Source organism: Dipodomys merriami, unplaced genomic scaffold (assembly GCF_024711535.1).
Source record: "Dipodomys merriami isolate MVZ:Mamm:240054 unplaced genomic scaffold, mDipMer1.0.p SCAF_2, whole genome shotgun sequence".
Taxonomy (NCBI): Eukaryota; Metazoa; Chordata; class Mammalia; order Rodentia; family Heteromyidae; genus Dipodomys; species Dipodomys merriami.
In genome coordinates, this window is record NW_027203381.1 from 91,148,647 (window position 1) to 91,169,029 (window position 20,383).

At 34.7% G+C, this 20,383-nt stretch overlaps 1 protein-coding gene across 2 annotated transcripts in view; it reads right to left on the reverse strand.

Annotated features, from left to right (window-relative positions):
• Epha6 (EPH receptor A6) overlaps positions 1-20,383 on the reverse strand; it is a 772,033-nt gene that overhangs the window by 407,107 nt on the left and 344,543 nt on the right. For both annotated transcript variants that reach the window (XM_070030423.1, XM_070030424.1), the window contains exon 5: positions 16,981-17,316. In XM_070030423.1, the coding sequence (XP_069886524.1) occupies positions 16,981-17,316 (336 nt within the window). The remainder of the gene's footprint in view (positions 1-16,980; positions 17,317-20,383) is intronic.

The following is a 20,383-nucleotide window of genomic DNA, read 5'->3' on the forward strand; positions in this document are numbered from 1 at the left end:
TTAAACATAGCATAGTTGATGTCTCCAGGGAGAAAGCGAACCAAATAACAAATAACTGTGAGAAAGTCTAGTCCTACAGAGCTTAAACTGGGTTTCTAAAAGAGTGAATTTTATTTTGGGAAGTATTCCATCCTGGAAGAAAGAAAAGGAATAAAAGACACATGTGAATCACTTTGAAGCAAGTAACTCAAGCATTACCTTGAAAAATAACTAGAAGCAAATGAGAAAGTAATAAAATAGCAAAATTACATATATAGGTTTTGAATTTAGTACACTTTTTTTTTTTTTGGTGTGAGGGCTGAACTCTGGGCCTGGGCACTGTCCCTAAGCTCTTCAGCTCAAGACAAGTGTTCTACCACTTGAGACACAGTGCCACTTCCGATTTTCTGGTGATTTACTGGAGATAAGAGTCTCACAGACTTTCCTGCCCAGGCTGGCTTTGAACCATGATCCTCACAGCCTTCTGAGTAGCTAGGATTACAGGTGTGAGCCACTGGTGCCCAGCATAGTACACTTTTTATTTTTCAAAAAACAGCAGGATTTATATTTCTTCTTACTGAGACAGAGTAGACTATGGGAAGAACAATTAACAAGATATTTCTTTCTGAAAACACATGCCCAACTTGTAGTCATCCTGGAAAAATTCAAGATAGCAAAGTATATCTGTAAGATCTTTTGCAGTTGTTAAAAGTTAAAACAAGACTGCATGAAAAGCTAAAACCAGTCTTGATAAAAGATATCCTTTCAGTGGAGGTATAGGAAAGATTCCTGATTATTAGTCATTTTCTTATCTTCATTAGATCCATTATTTTTATTTATATAGAATATTAAATGGCTCTATGAATAATTTAATATTGAAATACTCATTATGTTTACTAATCATATGTACAATAAATGAAGAATCTGAGAGACAAAATAAGTTGACTAAACTTACACAGCTGGAAAGTAGCAGTTTACTAAAAGTAGAACTCAGAAATGATCCTTTACTGACCAGCTGTTTCCTGAGTCCACATATGACTAAACTACATACTGGACATTTTGACAGAAAAAGAGGCATTCAGTTATAAATCCATGAGTATGCAGATGGAAAATAGCAAACTAAACTGTGTACACAGGATATGAAATTTGGAGCCCTAGAGAGCTATAAAACCAAATAGAAAATCATCTGTCCTGTCTATTCTCAGGGCATCTTGCTTAGGTTTACAAAACAGAGCGCAGTGTATTTTGTTCTGTTCCTAGATGAGGAATCTATTAATAGAATCCTCACTGTTGATGCATGGCCACAGTGAGCATTTTATTACCAAGAGGTAAAGTATCATGGTATAATACCTTGAAAAAGTTTGGCTTTGCTTATGTGTGTGCAGGTGAGTGGTTTTTGAGGGTATATGCACAAACATCCCATTCTCTAAATTAAGTAGCAAATATTTAACGCATAGACCTTACATGCTGATAGGACATGTTTTTAAAATATTTTTTGTCAATTTCATTCCTATGAATTCATTCTAGAAGATTGATATGAAATGTAGAGTATTTTAAGTACAAAGCACTACAATGGAAAAGCAAGGACAGATCATGAAGGTACAATATATATGTCATTGCAGAGAAATAATCAGTAATTATCACACAAAGCAAAATACCACAACAAGTCACAACTGTACTACTTCTTTGCTAATTACTACAAATACACTACACATATACATACACTGAATGAATACTACATATACTCATCAGCTTGTCACACACATCTTCTCAGATCTACAACGTGGAACACAACCTTATAATTTTCATTTGCTAGGTTTTATTCTACTTAACAGACATAGTGCATTTTACTTATTATTTCTTGCTAGATATTTAGGATATTTATGGATTTCTCTCTTTTAAATAATACATGTTTGACTAGAATTTTTATGGTTATGATTATTATCAGGATTGAACATGGAGCATTTCACATGCTAAGCAATCATTCTACCATTTGAGCTATTTCTATAGTCCTTTGATGTTATTTTGCTTTTGAGATAGAGTCTCACTGTCATTGCCCAAGGTTGGCTTCAAACTCTGTCCTGATGCTTCTGTCTCCTGCGTAGCTAAGGTTACAATGTTGAACCAGTATTGGTAACCAGCATTGATAGGTAGAATGAACTTCCTTAGGAATATATCTATATCTATATCCATATCTCTCTATATATTCAAGTAACAATAATTACAAAGTGCTATGTACACATTGTCATATAATTTTCAATTTCCCTATGTTTATATGGGGACGCTGATTAAATCAAACTTTTAAGTTTTAACATCTATTATCTATCCATCTACCACTTGTGCCATGCCCCCAGTCCTATCTTTTTCTAATTGATTTTTAAATCATCTATTTCCAATGGCAATAGAAACATTTTTGCTAAAAATACAAGGATGACCATTCTAAGTCAGTTTAGTGACACAATAGGTTTGGAAATAGTTCTTCACTCTCCATTATCTTCAAATTCTGAAAATATAAAAATTATCACCTGACAGTGTAGGTAAAAAACTGATGAGATTTGGCTGCAGCCAGGTTAATAAAAGTCAGAAGAGAGAAATCATGTATTGTAGAAAATAATTTCTCGCATCAGTTTCAATTTGAAATTTAACTATATAATTAAGCAGTATTTCATATAGAGTTTATTCTCATTTTGAAAGTAAAGAACAATTCTTCTACTCTCACCTTCTGTAAAACAGCTAAATAAAAATAACAGTTGAACATTATAAATATTCAGATCTGTTCAGCACACTGACCACTTATTCTCATAAGAACTATATGTGGAACCTATTCCTAATTACTTGGACTCTGAAATTTCTATGACAGTGATCTTCATATTTATAAATACATGAAAGTAAGAAGAAACCTAAAATGGCCAAATTATGACACAGAACAAAACTATTAAATTTGTGGAAATATAATCTACACACACAGACAGACAATGGTCAATCATTTACATAAAGATGCTTTGAAGTAGGAAGTTAAATAAAGTAGGTATTCATTCATTTGAGTATTATATGTGGATAAGAATGAATATTTTAGAGATTTTGGAATTTCCTAGAAGAACAAAGCCAGTTTTTGTAAAAATAAAATGAGAAGTAGAGAGAAGTATATTGTTATCCACATATTATGAATATATATACTGTCCCTGAAATATTACTTACTTTAATAAAAGACCTCCTAAGAAACAGTAGGTGGACTCACATTTAGAAGACAGAATGAAAATGGAATGAATCTACAACACAGAATAAACATGAATAATTTCAGGGTGCGGTGTTAAAATTATTTTGAGGAATGGAAAGCTCTTCTGTCTCAGGGCATACTTTGTACTGTATTTTAACAGAAGACATATAGCTGGGCACAAAGGTACAAATAAATAAAATCTACTCTTGTGTCTACATAAATTTCAGAATGATTAGAATAGAATTACCTAAATGACTGAACTACATTTCGATGTTTGTTTGTTTTAAATTTTTTATTACTAAAACTTTTGTTCACTGCTTCATAAAACAGACATGTAGCCAGACAAGTAGTATTCTTTCAGAAAAACAAGCTAGTAAAATGTCAACATTGTCTGCTTGCCATTTTACTATTTAATCATTTATTACTTTTTCTATATTTTAAAGGCTGGCATACTGAGTAGTACTTGAGGCACTTGGTTCTTGGTGATGTATGTTGAATCAGATATTATATTTAATTTAGTCTTTTTTATTTAGACAAGTTCTCATTTCCAAGTGTTAGAGAATGAAAGACTGTTAGTTTCCTCATAGCTAGCCCCATGTTTCAAACACTTAACTTGCATTTGTTCATCACTGCATATCATGTGGTACTGTTCTTTGAGTATTAGAACCATGCACTATATTTGTTTGCTGTGTAATACACAGAAGCTAATTGGAAAAGCAATGCCACTATTGTTTTGTAAAATGTTTGGAGTGCTGGCTTCCTATGTATGACCTAGACAATTGCAGAGTTTTCTCAATCTTATGTACAACGTCTTAATAAATACTTTTTTGCATTCCTGTTTTATGAGTTCTAATGATGAATGGAACATGTTCGAGGGATTAAAGCCTGGGCTCCAGGCCAGGTCTAGTCTCCCTCCAACATCATACGTCCAAAGATATGTTTTGAACTGGCCCACTCTCTCAGGCATGGAGTCTTCAACTCTCAACCGCTGGGCTGTGGTCACTGATGCAACCCACTAGGGTTAGGTGAAAGTGTCTATGGAGAGAGGACCATACTAATCAGGGTGCTCTCTGCTTCCACTGGGAGATCTGGACACACTTAAAATGTGTCTCTGTTGGGTCTGCTAGACCTGGATATTGTGTGTGTGCATGCATGTGTGTGCTTCTGTTCTGAAAATGCTGTCATAGTAGGAACACACTTTTCTCCAAGGCATGCAGGCTCCAGGAAAGAGGTTTAAAAGACCTTCAGATTCCTCCCCCTTTTTTTTTTTGGAAAGGTAGGTGGGGTTGTGAGGCCCAGCTCCTGGCAACCTGGGAGTGTTTTTACTCTTTTGCTCAAGGATCTTACATATAGATGTAATACTCTCTGCCTAGACCTAGCATTTGAGGGACTGAATCTCCATTAGTCCAAATTTTCCAGGTATGGCTTACATTTGTGTTTTCTAGTTTAGTTGAGGCATCCTGGAGGTAGGAAGTAAGGATTAAGACTGTATAATTTAATTTATTTTACAGGCTAAGCACTTTCATTTTTGCATTTTAAATTGGTATTGAGCAATTTAAAGTTGAAAGGTAGAGTTTATGATAATTATTTAATATTGTATGTCTTATTTACATAGAAGGACATTAAATGACAATAAGCAATATGACCAGTTGAGAGAAAAGTCACAGCGAGAAAGACCTTTATAATACCTTTGATGGTCCTTTTTTCTCCTGCTTGAACCAAAGGTCCAACATTTAATTTTTCACTGAACAACACTAATTATGTTGCTGGACCTGCCTGTTTTAGATTCCAAACTAACTAGAAAATTGCTGAGGACCATGTGGGAAGAATAACATACTATTTTAAAATGCTATGTAGAATTTCAATTTGGTTAAAAGGTCAACAACCAGGTTTTACTCATTACAATTGAAACATTAAGTGTGTGTGTGTGTGTGTGTGTGTGTGTGTGTGTGTGTGTGTATGCTTGTATGCATGTGTGTGTGTATATGTGTGAATGTGTGACATTTCTGGGACTTAAGCTCAACTCCTTAAGATCTCACTTGAATTTTCCACTCAGGACTGGTGCTTGTCCACTTGAGCCACACCACCAACTCCCAGTTTTATTGGTCAACTGGATTTAATGTCTCTTATTTGTCTGCCCAGGGTGGCTTAAAACCTCTATTTTCCCATCTCGGCTTTCTGAGTGGCTAGGATTATAAGTACCTGCCCCTGACACTCAGTGTATGTATTTATCACATTAGACAGTTATTTCAATCTTCATTAATATTTTCTTCACCTAAATAGAATGGTTGAAAAATATTTACAAAGCCAATGATTAATAACAACCCCAGATGAATCACTAATCTAAGTCAGCCAGTTTGCGTCATGGAGAGTTTAGCTGTCAAATTCAAATTGGCTTCCAATTTCAAAACAAAGATTGACACTGAAATTTGGTTTAACAGTTTGACAAGCAATGAGAAAAGTAGAACCTTGCATCATATGACAGTAATAGAATGTATAATGAATGTGACAATAGATATTTACCTTCAATTTAGATAAGCTTCTAGCCAGATTATTTTTTCTATGTTTTAAAGCATTTTGCTAATCAAACTCTACTGCTATTTTTCAGATAAATGCCATTAAAACTATCAGTACAGTTATTGAGGTACCAATACAACAATACAATCTTACCAGTTTTTAATGAAAGAAAATAGTCATCTTTCCTGCAAAATATGCAAACGGGAGTTCCTGAGGGGAAACAGCTGATAAGTCTAAAAAACAACTGCTTGGAATCAAATTTAAGAATAAGCACATTTTTTTCTCACAGTGCCCGATTACCAAGAATAAAAACTTGATCATTAGTAAAGGATGATGATTAAAACATTTGGTAGGAGATTCTGTAGGGAATATTAAATTTAGAACGTGCAAAAAATGTACACATGATTCTTTCTGGTTACTTGAACACATAGGCCTGCTTGAATTTAAGACTTTGCGCATGTGTGCATGCATGCACACACACACACACACACACACACACACACAGAAATTTATCTGCAATTCATGATGTGCTTAATTGTCATAAACAGACATTTTTGATTGAGGTTAGAATGATGGAAGAGGTGACATTGATCAAGATGAATTGCATTTATTACTTGACATTGAATATTGAAACTTCTTTGTATACTACTTAAAGAAAATAAGAAATAAAATAAAAATAGGCATTTTAAAGTTTTTTGAATAACTTTCTCACTCTCAAATTTCTTACTTGTTGCTTTCTGTTTTTTATTAATAAGTTTTTTATTGTGAAAATACCATACAGATGGGTTACAGATACATGAGCAAAGTAATGAGTACATTTCTTATCAATCATTGTTGTCTCCTCGTTTGTTCCCCCTTCCCATCCCTGCCCTCTCATCTCCCTCCTCCGTCCACCCACCCCCCTCCCCAAAGTTGTAAAGTTCGTTTTTCTACATAGCATCTTGTATACTTTATTGTTGCAATGGGTCCACCTGTATCCCTATTTAAACAATTTGTTTTTTTCCTTCCCCTCCACAAATTATACCAACACAAAATACAGTGAAAACAGGGGTTATACTATGGGGGAGGGATATGCAAAGTCATATATGTTATAAACAATAGCAAGAAAGAAAAAAAACATTTGAGTCCTTATCTTGGGGTTCATTTCGTCTACCATCAACTTATCTGACATTTTTTGTTTGTCTCAGACATATGCTAGTTATTGCAAATAAGGGAAACCATGGGACCTATGTTTCTTTGGGCTTACTTCACTTAATAGAATTTTTTCCAAGTCTTTCCATTTCCTAATAAATGGGGTAATGTCATTCTTTCTGATGGAGGCATAGAATTCCATTGTGTGTATGTACCACATTTTCTTGATCCATTCATCTACTGAGGGGCATCTGGGTTGGTTCCATATCATTGCCATGCTGCAATAAACACAGTTGGGCTGGTAGCTTTAGTATGGTCTTGTTTGTGATCATCTGGGTAAATGCCCAAAAGTGCGATTGCTGGGTAATAGGAGAGCTCTATGTGGAGCCTTTTGAGGAACCTCCATACTGCTTTCCAAAGTGGTTGAACTAGTTTACACTATCACCAACAATGCAGTAGGGCTCCTTTCTGGCCACATTCCCTCCAGCATCTGTTGTTGTTAAGAGTTCTTGATTATAGTCATTCTAACTGGGGTGAGGTGGAATCTCAGTTGTTTTGATTTGTTTTGTTTATGACTAGAGAGGTTGAGCATTTCCATCCTTCTTTCCTCTTCAGCGAAGTTTCTCTTTAAGTCTTTAGCCCACTTATTTATTAGGCAGTTGTTTCTTTGAGGATTTGTGGTTGGGGAATTTAATTTTTTGAGTTCCAGGTATATTTTAGATATGAGACCCTTATCTGTTGTATGGCTAGTGAAGATCTTCTCTCAATCAGTGGGCTTTCTATTGATCTTGCTAGCTATATTCTTTGCCATGCAGAAGCTCTGCAATTTTATGCAGTCCCATTTGTCCAGCCTTTCTTTGATTTGTTGTGTTTCTGGGTCTCTATTAAGAAAATTTTGGCCTGTGCCAAGGAGACCTAGAGTTTCTCCTATTCCATCCTGTAATGTTTTCAAAGTGTCTGCTTTGAATCTGAAGTCTTTGATCCATTTGGAGTTGATTCTGGTGCAGGGTGATATATAAGGATCTAGCTTTCTTTTTCTACAAGTGATTAAACAATTTTGCCAGAACCACTTACTGAAGAGGCTGTTTTTCTTCCATTCTATTTGTTTGGCTCCCTTATGGAAGATTACATGGCTATAGGTCTGTGGATTCATTTCTGGGTTTTCAACACTATTCCAGGTCCTGGGGTCTTTTCTTGTGCCAGTACCAAGCTGTTTTGATTACTATGACTTTGTAGTAGAGTTTGAAATTTGGTATTGATATTCCTCCAGCACTGTTCTTTCTGTTAAGGATCATTTTACTATTTGGTGTCTTTTATTGTTCCATATGAAGTTTTGGATTGCCTCTTCTATTTCTTTGAAAAATGAGGTTGGAATTTTGATAGGTATCACATTGAATTTGTAGATAGCTTGGGAAGTATTGCCATTTTCACAATGTTGATATTTTCAATCCAGGAGCATGGGACGGTTTTCCATTTTCTAACTTCTGCTTTGATTTCCTTTTTCAGGTTTTTAAATTTTCATTGTAGTCCTTCACTTCTTCAGTTAACTCCTAGGTATTTTATTTTTTGTGGGGCTATTATAAAAAGAGTTGCTGTCCTGATTTCAGCCGCATTCTTCTCATTGTTGGCATACAGAAAAGCCTTTGATTTTTGAGGGTTAATGTTATACCCTGCTACTTTGCCAAAGTTTTGAATCAGCTCAAGTAATTTGGGAGTGGAGTCCATGGGATTCTTTAAATACAAGATCATGTCATCTGTAAAGAGGGAGAGTTTTAACTTCATGTTTCTCTATTTGGTTCCCCTTTATGTTTGCATCTTGTCTTATTGCTTTAGCTAGGCATTCTAATACTAAATTGAAGAGAAGTAGAGAGAGGGACATCCTTGTCTTGTTCCTGAGTTTAGAGGAAATGACTTTAATTTTTTACCATTAAGGATAACGCTGTCTGTAGGTTTGTCATATACAGCCTTTATTATACTGAGAAATGTTCCATGGATTCCTTGTTTTTCCAGAGCCTTCATCATAAAGGGGTATTGTATCTTGTCAAATGATTTTTCTCAATCTATTGAGATAACTATGTGGTTCTTATCCTTGCTCTTTTTGATGTGATAAGTTATATTAATTGATTTGCATATATTGAACCAGCTTTGCATCCCTGAAATGAACATACAGCTCCCCTATGACCCAGCAATCCCACTTTTGAGCATTTACCCAAATGATCACAAACAAGACCATACTAAAGCTACCAGCCCAACTGTGTTTATTGCAGCATTATTTACCATAGCTAAGATATGGAACCAACCCAGATGCCCCTCAGGAGATGAATGGATTAAGAAAATGTCATACATATACATATACATATACATATACATATACATATACCTATACATATACATATACCTATACATATACATATATATATATATGAAATCTATGTCTCCATCAAAAAGAATGACATTTGTTAGGAAATGGAAATAGTTGGGAAAAATTATATTAAGTGAAGTAAGCCAGGCCCAAAAAAACATAGGCCCCATGGTTTCTCTTACTCACAATAACTAGTATATGTCTGGGACAATTAGAAAAGGTCAAAAGCTATGTACATATGACCAGATAAGATGAAGTTAAGCTAAATGAACCCCAAGATAGGGACACAAGTGGTATTTTTCTTTCTTGCTATTGTTTCTAATGTATTTATAAGGTACCATGTGGTTTTTTTTGTTGCTTTGTATGTTCCTCCTCCAAGCTATAACCCCTGTTTTCACTGTATTTGATGTTGCCATAATTTGGGGAGGGGAAGGGAAAAAACAAAATGTTTAAATAAGGATACAGGTTGACCCATTGTAGCAATGAGATGTACAAGACACCATGTTGAAAAATGAACTTTACAATTTAGGCTGCGGGGGGGGGTTGGGGGGGGTTGGGGAGTGTAGTTGTAGAAGTGGGAGGGATGGGATGGTAGGGGACAAACAAAGAAGGAGGCAACAATGCTTAATAAGAAATGTACTCATTACCTTTTTCATGTAACTGTAATACCTTTGTACAGTATTTTCAGAATAAAAATCATTTAAAAAAAGGAAAGAAAAATCATGATAGTGAACCATGACTGTGATTCAAAAAATACATGACTGTGATTATAATAAAGGTAGATGTGCACATAACTGGTTGGGAATAGTTATTCAATTTTTAAAATTCTTTACTGGAAGCTGAGTTGCTGACCAAGTTTATGTATTGTTCCAGTCCTGGAACTTAAACCCAGGGTCTGGGCTCTGTACATGAGCCTTTGTGCTCAAGATTTACACTCTACCATTTGACCCACAACTCTACTTTTTGTTGAATAACTGGAGATAATCTTCACTGAATTTCCTGCCTGGACTAGATTTGAACTGCAATCTCAAATCTCAGCCTTATTAGTAATTATGATCATAGGCATGTGTCACCTGTGGTTAGATTCCAAATAAAAATTTAAGATTAAATTTTTCTAAAATCTCAATTAATCAAAAGATGCTTGACACCAAAAGATGTCTGCTTGGAAAATCCTTTGCTGAATTTTGCAAGGATAAAAAGAACATTTTATTATTATTCAGACTTATAATTTAATATTTGGCAAACCTGTAAATTACTTAGTAATGATTAAGTACATTGATATTTCAATTATTATCCACAAATAACCTATTTACTGTATCTTTTGTGATAATAATGTTTTTCTCAATAAGCTAGAAAAATCTTTTTTTAAAAATTATGTTGGTTGTGGGGTTTGAACTCTGAGCCTGGGTGCTATCTCTTAGCTCTTCATCTCAAGGCTAGTGCTCTATCACTTGAGCCACACTGCTACTTCAGGTATACTGGAGGAAAGAGTCCTATGGACTTTCCTGCCTACACTGGCTTTGAAATGTGATCCTCAGATCTCAGCCTCCTGAGTAGCTACCATTACAGGTGTGAGTCATCAGTGCTTGGAAGAAAATTCTTATACTTAATAAAAGGTGTCTGAAGCTTCTTAAAGTGAAATTTGCTTAGGTATAAGAAATATGAATAGCAAAACCAATAACATATCTCTCTTCATTTAACACAGGTTATTGTATTAATTTTTAATAAAAACTAAAATGTATTATGTTCCTGGTTTATATTCACTGCGGACTTAATTAAGAATTTAAAACTTGCACATTAAGTTTCTTTTAACTTTGAATAGAGTTGCACAAGATAGATAGAAAGATAGATAGATAGATAGATAGATGTATATATATATATATATGCATATTCACTGTCAGTATTTTTTAAAACAATGAGGCCTCAGAGAGATAACTAGAGGTAAAATACATTACTGTACAGGTATAAAGATGCCCCTAATTAACTACTCTAGCAACACACTGAAGGCTGGCCTTTAAAATAATCCGTACTTCCAGAGTGCAGTGAACTGTAAATCAAAAATACATTGCAAGCTTATAAATATATTGAGAATTTGGTTGGTTTAAAATTCTTTTCAAAGTCAGCTCAATTAATTATTGCTGCCGAAGCATATATATGAAATCTGCAATCTAAATGTGAGCAAGCCTAAGGCAGACCTATACAGAACAGTTACTCAAGGACAGAGATAGGGGTGTTGAAGGTGTATTTTAGGAAGCCAATGAATTGGACAACTTTTTTCTGACAGTAATTGCTTTAAAGACCCTTGAGCAACTATCAACCCAATTGGTAATTTAGCATGTCTTTCACTTTGAACATGGCCCTTAAAATTTTTTGCACTTGTCAGGGTTTCTACAAGCACAATTTATTTTGCTGTGACTATTCATGAGTTACAATTTCCTTTACTGTTTATTACTTGAATAATTATTTAGTAAATTACACACTTCAACTTTTTTGTCTTGTATTGAACATGAAAACAAAATGTTTCCTTGGTGTGTGTTGCTTTCTTGTTTTGGTCTCTAGATCAACACCTTTCAAGACCATGTAACTAAACTATGAAAAATGACATTGAACCTATTATCTTAAGGATTACAGAAGTTAATGAATTAATATTTTGTACAAAGAGTCTAATTCATGAACTTTATGTATTTATTTATTTTTGTAGGTCATGGGACTTGAACTCTGGGCCTGGGTGTTGTCCCTGAGCTCTTCAGCTCAAGGCTAGTGCTCTATCATATATATATATATATATATATATATATATATATATATATATATATATATATATATATATATATATGTATATATTTATCCAGGTGCTGGTGGCTCATGCCTGTAATCCTAGCTACTCAGGAGGCTGAGATCTGAGGATTGCTGTTCAAAGCCACCTTGGGCAAAAAGTCCCTTTGACACTCTTATCTCCAATTAACCACTCAAAAAACAGAAGTGGTGCTGTGGCTCAAGTGGTAGAGCACTAGCCTTGAGCACAAAAAGGCTCAGGGACAGTGCCCAGGCTCTAAGTTCAAGCCTCACAACTGACAAAAGAAAATGAATATATATATATGTATATATGCATATATGTATATATATGTGTATGTATATATATGAATACAATTTTAATACAAGGCTAGTGCTCTACCACCTAAGCTACAGCGCCACTTCCGGCTTTTTTCTTTTTGCTTATGTGGTGCTGAGGGCCTCATTCATGCAAGGCAAGTGCTCTACCACTGAGCCACCTTCCCAGCCCCTTTAAAAAGTTTTATAACCAAATTTAATTATTTTACTTTATCATTAGAAATAATGGCAGTGGGTTGTAGTTTTTGATCAGCAATCTTTAGAACTAATCTGCTAAGGCAGAGAACAGAAGACTAATATGCTTACATTGATAGCACATTTTATAATATTCAGCTCCCACTAAAAGAGAGAGCAAGAAAAACAGAGAAAAAGAAATTCCATTTTGAACAAGCATAAAGAAAGTGATGGGGAGCTATTTTTTAAATGACAGGAAAAATTGCTTAGTAAACTCAAACACTGTAATTCTACAACATTATTAGATTCTGCTTTATTTATTGGAGACAGTTTTGAAGATTATCTCCACATAGATGTATGTATAATAATCTTTTAAATTAAATATTCTCAGCCATTTTATATATTCTTTTAATAGATTTTTAATGTTTTTTTCCTATGTATTTGGTAGACATAATCATGTTTTAAATTTTGTAGTTTGAGGCAATTTTAGGTTCACAGAAAATTGCAAAAGAAACAGGAAAAATAGGAAGGCCTGGTACATCCTTTGTCCAGATTCTCCTCACATTAACTATTTCCCTAACTTAATACAATAAAACTCAAAAGTTGACATTAGAATAATGAATGTGAACATTTGTGCCTTTGCAGTTCTATGAATTGTATCACAAATTTAGCTTCTAGTAACTTCCACTGCATTCCAGAAAACGAAATGTATCATCACCACAAGGTTCCTTCCTGCTGACACTTCATGGCCACACTGCTCTCTTCCAAATCCCTAATGCCTGGCAACCGCTGCTCTCTATCCATATTATTATGCTATTTCAAGAATATTATGTAAATGGAATTGTACAGTATGCATGTTTTTGAGATTAGCTTTTTTAATCAGTATAATACCTTTGAGGTTCATCCAAGATACATGCATCAACACTTTGTTCATTTTTAATGTTAAGTAGTATCACTATATATTCAGTGTGATCTTATTTAAAATCATTATGTATTGCCTCAGTTTATGTTATAGAATAAAGTGTGCTAGTCTTCAAAATTTATATTATATTAACTTATGGTAGATTCCTAAGCTTCAGAACTTAGAATATGAATAGAGCTTTATTTAAACTAGGGGCTTAATGAATAATTAAGATAATATAGAAGCTCTATAAAAGGGCTCCACTGAATAACATAATATGAAGAATGCAATAGGAAACTAGACACCAAGAAAAAATGACACATCAAGACATAGAAGAATAGAGGGATCTGTAAGCTACGGAGACAGAGCTCAGAGTAAAATCAAGGCTGTTGATGAGTTGATCTTGGATGCATAGCCTACAGAACCATAGAAAATAAATATCTGTTTTTGAAGGTACACAGTCTAAGGTATTTTATATGGCTTCCTTTTTATATTTTATTTTATTGTAAAGATGCTGTACAGAGGGGTGACAGTTACATGAGTAAGGCCATGAGTACATTTCTTGTCGAGCATTGTTAACCCTTTCCTTGTGTTCTCCAACTATTCCTTCTCCGCTCTACCTCCCCTGAAGTTGTAAAGTTCATTTCCAATATACTGTCTTGTAGGTGTCATTGTTGCAATGGCTAATAGAGTATATAAAACTGGGTCATATTTATAAATTAATATCACACATATGTGTTTACTTACAATATTTTGTGGTAATCATTTGTGTATCATATAATTTATGAACTCTTCTTAAAGGAATTGGTTTAAGTCTCTGAAGCTTTTCCTGTATTGTAGTCTGTAATACAACTATGGTGTAGGGGAAGTAAAGACAGTATATATGTATACATATAAAATCCTAAAAGTGGTCATGTCTGACTGAATCACAAATTTACAGTATTATAAAAGGTACAATTAATGGAACTTACCAGTTTCTTTTCTATTTTTTTTTTTTTTTTTTTTTTGTTCAGTCATGGGTCTTGAACTCTGGGCTTGGGTGCTGTCCCTCAGCTCTTAGCTCAAGGCTAGCATTCTACCATTTGAACCACAGTGCCACTTCTAGTTTTCTGGTGGTTAATTGGTGATAAGAGTCTCACAGGCTTTCCTGCCTGTGCTTGCTTTGAACCTTGTTCCTCAGTTCTCAGGCTCCTGAGCAGCTGGCATTACAGGTTTGAGCCACCAGAGCCCAGCTCAGATTTTTAAAGATAGTTTAACTACTTGTTGAAAACTACCCATAGACAACAGCATTTGCACATTTTTAGAGGGGATCTTGGCTAGAATGCTTTTAGAACAGACACATGAATTATAATCAAAATAACTTTATAGAACTGGCTTTGACATGTAAAAAGAGATGTCAACCTAATTAGAAAAATGAAAATTTAGTTGATTTAATGATAAAGCCATTAATTACCTTCACCTAACATTACATTATCTACTCTTGATGTGGACACCCAATAATGGACCCAATTATTGCAGATGCATCTTACCTCCTTTTGCATAAGTAGATTTATTACAAAACAGATTATGCCTTTCCGGTGGGAAACCGATCCCACACACTCTATAGCTTTACTGTCTTTTTTACTTCATCAGAAGACCATCAAATATACAAATGACTTTAGAGGTATGCTATAATAGACACAATATTTTATAGAAAATGTGGAAAAATCCCCTCAGATACTCAGTCTTCATAGAAATCTCCCAAACCTGGAAGTATTCCTCAATAGAGAAACATCTATAGAATTAGCAAAATATCAACAATATCCAATACAATCCCCTTTCAACATGCAGGATGCCTGTTCAATGTCTGCTAGACTGTCACTTGAATACCACTCCATGATTCAAAATAATGCATATACCTACCAACTTCAGAGCAAAGAACACATATACCTTTTCCTGGATATTTCTGACTTTCTTTTTGTCTTTTCACAACATAAATAATACCATTTTTTTCTTTCCCCATGACCTAAAATCAGAAATCAGGCTCTAACAGGAGTCATTCTCTCTGGGTGATATTCAGTCTGGGAGCATACAATAACATCAAAACTCTCACTGATAGCAAGTCCAGATCAGGAAGGTTGGACCCAACCAACATGTCTTAAGAAGGGCTAACACCGCTAGGTGCCACCTTTACTTTTAGGGTTGGCTCCTTCTGATCTCTTCTTCATCTGTGGGAACAACTCTTACTGATGCCTATTAACCAGCTGGACTGGTGTCTACACTCTGATTTGTTTCCCCATACCTCAGTTTTCTCAGATGACTAAATGTTTGATGATGACCAAGACTTTTCTCTCCTAGCTGTAATCATGGGGGTAAAGATACTAAGCACAAATTGGCAGGCATAGCTACCTCTCTAATAAATTATCAAATTATATTATGTTCACCCCAATCACTGACCTCCAGAGGCCGATAAACTTCCTCACAGTGGTAGTACTTCAAAACCATTCAAGGTTGGACTTACATAGAGGTGGGTGGAATTTGTGTCTTCTTACATGAAGAAGGTTTCTTCTTTGTAAATGAGACCAGCATAGTCCTAGAGGCAGTGAAGAGGCCCAGAGATATGGCCTCAGACTTCAGAGAAGAAAGAGCTAAGGGCTTAGGGCCACTGGTGCTTCCCCTCCAGATGACACCTGTTCATACTACTTCCAATAATGATGTTTGACCCTTTCATTATTAACTTTGTCACCGATTTTTTCCCAACATGTTGAGACTTCTTTAAGGGTACCTACACAGAAACGTATTGACAATATTCTTCTCAAATGGTTTCATTACCTGAAAAATCTTTCGATCTCCAATGATCACACCAGACCTCCTTTTAAATCTTTACTTCATTTCTTCCTTTATCCCTATTATCCCACCATAAACACTGTCCCTCCTATGCAGGAAGTAGACAGAAGAACCTTCCCTGCCCAGGCTCCTATCTTACCCCTTTCAACAACTAATAAAAACAAAAGGCAAAATCAGTACGTCTGAATAGCCAGATGTAGTTATCTCCAAACTCCAGACCATTCCATCGATGTAAGCAAGTTCCCACTTTACTTTCTCTCCTGACTGACTGTAACCCATTTGGCTGGTACCAGACCAAGGCTGACGGTTGCTTTAAAACAGACCAGGGTTTTGCACAGACATCCCTTGCTTTGCTCACTCCCTCTCTCCAGCTGCAAATCCATTGCACACATTATCTATAGTTATCATCAGTTACTTTCCTACCAGCCCTCACCAAACAACTCTATCATGCCCACAAACTCACTATGAAATGAATGAATCTGTTAAGTTTTGCCTGGAAGCTCTCACTACAGGTTTTTCCTCCCAAATACATCTGTGCTGGTACTGCTCCATCTTTTGGTCTGTTCTCTGTGCCTTTGGAACCTAACAATAATATCAAAACTACTGTCTGAACCTTAGGAAAGAAGAGAAAAATCTTTTCTGAAGTCTGTAGCATATATTGTTGTCTTGCACCAAGCACAGATACATGCATAATTATGCATAGGATATTATGCATAAGAAGGAGCGAGAACTCAGTTTTGAGAGAGCAGCAGTGGAACTTACCATCTTGATCTGTGGTCACTGTAATAGCTGTGAATGGCTTGGGAGAAAAACTCAACTCAGAAACTCCATTCATGGCTTCAATTTCAAAGGTGTAATTCACGTGAGAAACAAAGTCAAGTACTATCACAGAGTTGTTGGTTAGGCCAGTATGTCTTGGGATGAAGCGGAGTCCTCCACCACAGTCCTCACATTGGCTGGTGTCTAAGCCACATTTCTTACAGATTACACTGTAGGTGACATCTTTTCTCCCTCCTGTGTCACTTGGTGGGCTCCATTCCAAAATTAGGGCTGTTTCATTGATGTTAAAAGCCACATTCCTAGGAGCTGAAGGTGGCCCTAGAGAAAAGCAATTAAAAAAAGATGTGCATGTATAGGACAATGAATGATGAGCCAAATTGAAAACTTCATAAATACTTATTGGTTTCTATTAGTAGATCTCTTTTTCTTATGGTCAGTATAACATGTGGTTCAAAGTCTACTGAGGGAAGTTTATAATTCTAACTTCTAGACATACAAATTCAAATATTTAATGTCAAATGCAGAAGATTTCCATATTTTTTGACTGAAAATATGTGTAACAAAGATTATTTTAAATTATGTGATGGCTGTAACTTACCTTATTAATTATATCACCATTTAAAATTTTAAACAGCTACTAACAAGCATATACACAATTTGTACTCGGTCTCTTTTTGATACAAAATCACATTCATTCTCTTTGAAACCATTCACAGTCTCTTTTCCAAACATTGGGAAATAATGGCAATAATTATGAATGGAAAGACAAATGGAAGAAGAGGAGAAATGGAAATTGGAGGTAGTATAATTCCTTTAATGAGCACTTTCCCAATTCGAAGGTACAAAAGCATTATATGGCAGCATTTAGAAAGGCACCATATGTAAAACATGTTCAGTAGACTTAGATTTATTTTATTCTTGTTAAACACAAGTAAATTTTTCCTTAAATGTAAGAGTATCACTAAGAGAAATCCAATCAGCACTTTTATTTTTCATCAATGATGTATGAATTAACGTCCTTATGAAGTAGAAAAACATTGTTCTCACTGTTTTTCTGTACAGATTTCACTGTGTGGAATACTTAAGAAATATTATTTATTCCTGTTTAAAAAACAATGCCTATCATCCTTTAATAATCTGAGTTCTTCAATTTTTAGTTTGTCATCATTCTTTGAACAAATACTACTTGAATATCTGCTCAGAGCCAGGTACTGTACTAATTGCTTTATGTGAAATACTAAGAAACTAATGTTCTGTAAGGCTAATACAGGTGAAAGATATCGTGGAAAATAACTCTGGTTTGTTCTGGTTGAACAAACAGAATCCCTGCTCTAGTTTTAGATGCATTTCTTTTCAGAAACACAAAATAAATGTCTAAGTTTCTGTTCCCAAGAAAATGAATTTCCTCTGGGAATTCCACTAAGAGTAAAGAGATTTCTTTCTAACATTCTTTCCTTAAAATGAAATTCAAGGTTTGATGTAAGCTTTTTTAAATAGTGATATTTTATAGCAGATTCTCTGTTTTAACAGTAGTAAATGTATTAGACATTATGTCTTCTTTGTTGCTTTTTACATTTTTATGGAATGTCTAGATTAAAACCACAGAAACAGAAAATGAAATTCACATCTACCCCTCTGTACATCACCTTTGCACTAAAATTAAACAAATAACAATTTTTTCAAAAACAGCCAAAATAAACTGTCAAGATAACCTTACTTTAGGTAAGATACTGAGAAGGCTTTGGGAAGTAGTGAGAGGTATGTACAGAAGGGCAGGAAGACTATTAGAGATCCAAACCATGTAAGTTGACAAGCAATATCTTAAAATAAACATAGGAGTGGCAGAAAAACAATGTGAACAGATTTCAGAAGAAAAATGCAAAAAGTAAGTTTTAAGTAATAGGAAAAGAGTCAATAATTCAGGACAGCAAGGGTAATTGAAATGAAGTTGAATGTTTTACTATATACCAAGAAAAAATATATAGCTCTTACATATGGAAGTGTTATAGAATGAATATTCTGGGTACACTTTGGTGAATGGTCCATGTGAGGTTAGCAAACTTAGCAAGGAGTCTATTAGATAGTCATAAAGTAGAAAGACATTAGCCATAAATCTGTATGACTATATTTTGGCTTTCAAATATTAAGAGTGTCATATTTTCCTTTAATTTTGATGCGAGTAAACTTTAGGGTAGGTCCTTAACCCCTTATATGAGTATCACCTGAAGTAGGACCTAGAAATGACCAGGAATTTTTCTAAAAGGTTTTTGAATATTTTGCTTTATGTTATATTATATGCTATTCATGTTCTAGAGACCTACAGATATCTACCTTCATGAAGAAAAATATGAGAGACATCATATACTTCAGCATAGGGACAAATGTGCTTTTCACATTCAGACTGGACTTGTGCTTAGGAGAGAAAAAATTGCTATTATGTTTTACTACAGAATGACATATTTATATTGTTGGGTGTCCTTTTATTTATAATAAGAAACAACAATTATTATTTGCTTATACCTCTATAACTAGGAAGGATGTTATCAATTTTGTTATGGGATTCTATAATTATACAACTATCTGCCTGGAGATGGTAAAAGAAAAATTAGCAAAAAGACCAACACCCTTCCACTCAAGGGCCCTCAGACCAATTTGCATGGCGATTAAATAGCTTTTTAATTGCTGTTAAATTATGCCAGCTAAACTGTGATTTCATGCAAATATTAAGCTGTAATGACATGCAGTGAATCATTTACTAAGATTTAGAACTTGGAACAAAGAGTGACAATTAATTCTAATCCTCAGATTCAACCAAATTATGTGTCACTGGCATTTTATGAATGTGGCCTGATTGCTTTGTTATCATTTATAAATTACACAAAGATTATAGGACACATTGAAAAAAATAACTCAGCAGAAATAACTCGTTTAAAGATAACCATATTGAAAACTCTCAGGGACTTCCTTAAGTTGATTTCTCTCTTTTGAAGGAAACAAATCATTTACACAAAAATGAACTCTTCCACCCTACCTTCTAAGCTCATTTGAAAACAAAAGAGCAATTATTTGATCTGCAATTAGAATTTTTCCAAGCCTATCACAAAAGAAGTCTTGATAAATCAAGTTTCCTTCTACCAATTTTCCTATAAAGTTATTTCTACTGGTTTTTCTATCTTTTTATTTTCTGCTAGTGATTCTACTTGAAAACATATTTCTTGCTTTGGTTTGGGTTTTTCCCTTTAAACTTCTAAAGAAGAAAGAATGAGTGCTCTCACAGTAAAACATCGCAGAAGCTTGTGAGAAGCCTGTTTCTTTCCTTCACAGGAATGGTCTACCCCATCTGGCTCTCAGTACAGCAGAAGCCAAGTGTACTGTTTTTTGACCT